This window comes from Hyaena hyaena, unplaced genomic scaffold (assembly GCF_003009895.1).
Source record: "Hyaena hyaena isolate Hyena2069 unplaced genomic scaffold, ASM300989v1 scaffold_2, whole genome shotgun sequence".
NCBI lineage: Eukaryota > Metazoa > Chordata > Mammalia > Carnivora > Hyaenidae > Hyaena > Hyaena hyaena.
In genome coordinates this window covers 71,833-76,105 of record NW_024080634.1, presented here as the reverse complement: position 1 = coordinate 76,105, position 4,273 = coordinate 71,833, and the positions used below count along the sequence as shown (strand labels likewise).

Sequence of the window (4,273 nt, the reverse complement as noted above, 5' to 3'; positions counted from 1 at the left end):
TACTTGCTCTTTAAAATTTTTTATAATGCTTTATTAAATTATAATATTATAAACAAAAGATCAGTGGATTTTGAAATAGAAATACTTATATTTACATAGTTATAATTGTAGTTATAAACACAAAAGATTAAGGGCGCCTGGCTGGCTCAGTCCGTTGAGCATCAGACCTTGGCTCAGGTCATGATCTCACTGTATATGAGTTCAAGCCCCACATCAAGCTCTATGCTGACAGTTCAGAGTCTAGAGCCTGCTTCAGACTCTCTGTCACCCTCTATCTCTGCTCCTCTCTCACTCACACTTTGTCTCTCTCTCTCTTTCTAAAAAATAAATAAAAATTTAAAAAAAAACACATGACCAATACATATACACACAAAAAATAAACATACGCAAATATATTCATTTATTGTTTTCCAGAGAATGTAAGTCCTTCCCTCTGCATGTTAGAAAAGCAAAGGGCGGGGCACCTGTGTGGCTTTGTCGGTTAAATTCTTATTCAGCTCAGGTAATGGTCTCATGGTTCTGGGTTCAAGTCCCACATCGGGTTCTGTGCTGACAGCCAACTCAGAGCCTGGAGCCTGTTTCAAATTCTGTGTCTACCTCTCTCTCTGAACTTCCTTTGCTCACGCTGTCTCTCTCTCTCAAAAATAAATAAAACATTAAAAAAAAAATAGAAAGGCAAAGGGCATAACAGTAAGATTCCTTAAAGAATTGACTTAAGCAGGATTGTCCCCACTTTAAACCAGCTCGATGGCATCTCCACTTCTCCGATACTCCAACCAGATACGTTGCCACTCTGATCCGAGCTCATTATTTTATTCTCTATTTCAGCTGAGAGCGAGGCTGGCCCAGAGTTTCAGATCATTTTGGTTTGCCTTTAAATTAATTTGACTTTGTTCGTTTTAATTATTGTGCCTTACAGTTTTAATATTTTTATTTTCCTTTTTATATATTCTAGTACATTGTAAAAACTCTTAACCCTTGTCTTTAATTTCTTAAAAGTAATAACCACAATTATTTTTCTGTAACATTTCTAATATGTACTTTATCTAGAAAGTTGGTAAGTTGGTTTGTGTTCTGTGTTGTCTCTTGGTTTGCTCCTGTTTTGGCTTTTTGTAACCTTGGTAAATTTTAATCAATTACTGCAGATAATTGGAGGCTCTGAATGGCTCTATTTTCAGGAGGATTTATTTCAGTTATAGCAAGCTGAGGTAAGATTCCTAATACTCTCAATATCATCAAGATTGATGCAATTCAGATGTTGACTTCAGTTCCTATGAAACACACTCTATGTTTGCATACTCATAAAATTCTGGTAGAGTCTTTAAAAGCCTAGAATGTTTACCTGTATTCCAACCTCTTTATAAATGAGGCCCTGAAATCTGATTCTACTCATTCACACCAGTACCCCATTAACATTTTTGGAATCAGTGGACAACTCAGGAAGAAAGTAGCCCAAATACCATTTATTTTGACTTAAAACTTGTTGTAATTTTGATCTAGCAATTCTTAGCTGATAGTGATCCAGAGTTTATATATAGATTATTTTTTTAAGTCCTGCTAAAGTGTTTACTCATAAGAGTGATTTAAACAATCGAGTCTAATGCTTTCAAAAGTTATAATTGATATAAATATCATGTTAAGTTTCTATATATGAGGGTGGTTGGTAAGAATATTCATTCTGTGATAAACGCAAAATTATTTAGACTAGGCAACAAACATGGAAGATTATCACTAGAAATCTGTTCCAGTAAATTTCATAGGTGACTATGAAACGTAGGATTATTGTCATTCAAAATTCAGGCTTAAAAATGACAGAATAATGTGCAGCCATTATTAATATCTAACTCTATTTACCAAATAAACCCTCTATTCGTTGTAAATTAACTGCCCAAATGTTCCCTAAACATACTAGCTAACTTTGTATCTCTTTGATTTGTTCATTCCATTTTATCTTCCCAAACTTCCTCTATTCCAACCCATACTATTTCCATTTTCACTTCTCATATAGGCTCCATCTTTCAGGAAATTGTGAACATTGATTTCCCCATAAACCTGGGATATTTGGCCAGAACTTGACTCACTTTGAACTTACATTGCCTCCTGTTTAAATAAAATTCAGCACATAAAATATATCTCCCTCTAAGCGCCATTCAAGATTCTAAAGAAATAATGACTTTAAAATCTATGTGAACATTTATTTAGCTTAACACAAAGATAATTTTTTTATTATTAGATTTGTCCTTTTATCAAACTCTGTCTTACATAGCAACATATTGTTTGCTGGCATGCATGGCCTAAAAAACCTTAACATATGTCTATAAAAAAATAAAAATAAGGGATCTCCATTTTTTGCTGACATAAAGGCTGTGGTCCTCAATGTTTAAGTCATTGCAGAACATAAGGGTAAATACCCACACAATCTGATCCCCAAATCTTTACACCAAGCATAATTGATTTCCTTCTTACATACCATAAAGAAAGGAATTCCATCAAAATGTATTCACTGGGATTCGAGGGTTTGGTTACTTTTCGCAACTAATATTGGATGAGTCTAATGGAAGTTATTCAAGCTTTATATTTAGTATTTTCTGATAATATATAGTCACAAGTTAAATTTATATTTAATTTTTTTCATGTGCAAATGTACCATTATACCCAAATTTTATTCTTTCCTTCTGTATTTTGTATATATCTACCATTTTTTTGTGATTTTCTTCTCCTATGATGAGAGATACAAAGACTCACATGATTTAAAGGATTAGATTTTTCTAGTTCTTGAGATTTTTTTTTACACAAAGTTTATATAAAATAGAAAAAGTCTAAAGACAAAAAGTTAAAGTATTTTTTAAAGTTTATTTATTTATTTCGAGAGAGAGGCAGTGAAAGCAAGCAGAACAGGGGCAAAGTAAGAGGGAGAGAGAATCCCAAGCAGGCTCTGCGCTGTCAGTGCAGAGTCCCATGTGAGAGGCTCAAACTCAGCAACCACGAGGTCACTGGAACTCTCCCCAATGGCAAGATCATGACCTGACCTGCTGAAGTCTGACACTTAACCAACTGAGCCACCCAGGTGCCCCTAAAGCCAAAAATTTTATTTCAGGTTCCCTAACTTCTATCTCCTATGCCTCTATGATTTCAAAGCTTACTTTGTGAAGCAAATATGTATATATATATATATATATATATATATATATACACACATACACCCAATATATTAGATATATTTGTATCCAATAAATAGTAAAATAAATTCCTAGTCAAGAAATATGTGATAAGCAATCATCGAAATGACAAATTTGGATGCTGGAATAAATGTGTTTATTTACTTAAAATCATTCAATTTTTCTAATGTTTAAAGGCTATGTAATAACTGTTTGATTTCCATCACCAATGGAGCTATATGATTGAAAGCTCACATTTATTGCTTAGTTTTACATACTGTAAGAACCAATCTGAAAGCTAAGCTGGGTGGCCATAGAAAGGGTGAACAATTAGTCTTTGGAGACCATAGAGAGTTATTTCTTGTGAGAATAAAAATAGTTAGCATTCTGTAAAAAGATCCAGACATTCAACAAGTTAATCTATAGAAGCCAGATCCATAGATTGGTTTGTAGCATACTGACTGGAGATTCCTAAAGCCAAAATAGGTTGGGTGGCAGAATGTGGATCCAGAGCTCAAGGTGGGGAAGCCACGGACTCTATAACCCAGGGGCCTGAAGCTGCTGGGCCCAGCATAAGTCATCCAGCAAGGACTGCAGAGCGTGGAGGTCCTCGGGAGATAGCAGGACATCTGGCAGGGGCTGGACACCACGCAGGACTTCCGGCAGCTGGTGGGCTCACAGTGGGTCTCCTGGAAGCCGCTGTAGAGGGAGGAGCCCAGCTGGCAGGCGCTGGGAGAGCAGAGGTCCGTGTTGCTGGGGTAGGAGGAGCCACAGGAGGAGCTTGGGTAGCGCAGGTAACCCCCAAGGGAGCGGGAGGAGAAGTTTCCAGAGCAGGAGCTAAAGCACATGTTTATAGGAGGTGTGAGTTCAGCTGAGAAAACACTGAGAGTCCTGAATTCACTCTGAGAATATTCTGAGGTCTATTCTACCTCCTAGACTGTAGCATTTATATAGTCTCAGCTGCAGGTGTCGAAAGTGACAATGACATCATCCCTATGTTTGTACATCTTCATTTGCATAGTACTAACTCAATCATCTTCTCTGTAATTGCAGCTGCATAGTTTCCCACCTATTGCATTTATGAGGACTATAATAAACTTTGTTATAAAACAAAG

The 4,273-nt window shown here is 36.2% G+C and overlaps 1 protein-coding gene across 1 annotated transcript; it reads right to left on the bottom strand.

Annotated features, from left to right (window-relative positions):
* Positions 1–3,565: 3,565 nt before the first annotated feature.
* On the bottom strand, positions 3,566–4,027 carry LOC120230015 (keratin-associated protein 13-1-like). Its single transcript, XM_039229379.1, has one exon. It carries the CDS (start codon positions 4,004–4,006, stop codon positions 3,566–3,568), a length of 441 nt encoding a protein of 146 aa, XP_039085310.1. The 5' UTR covers positions 4,007–4,027.
* Positions 4,028–4,273: the final 246 nt, after the last annotated feature.

Excerpts from the sequence above, each read along its gene's own strand:
- LOC120230015 (XM_039229379.1), bottom strand. The coding sequence starts at position 4,006 with ATGTGCTTTAGCTCCTGCTCTGGAAACTTCTCCTCCCGCTCCCTTGGG.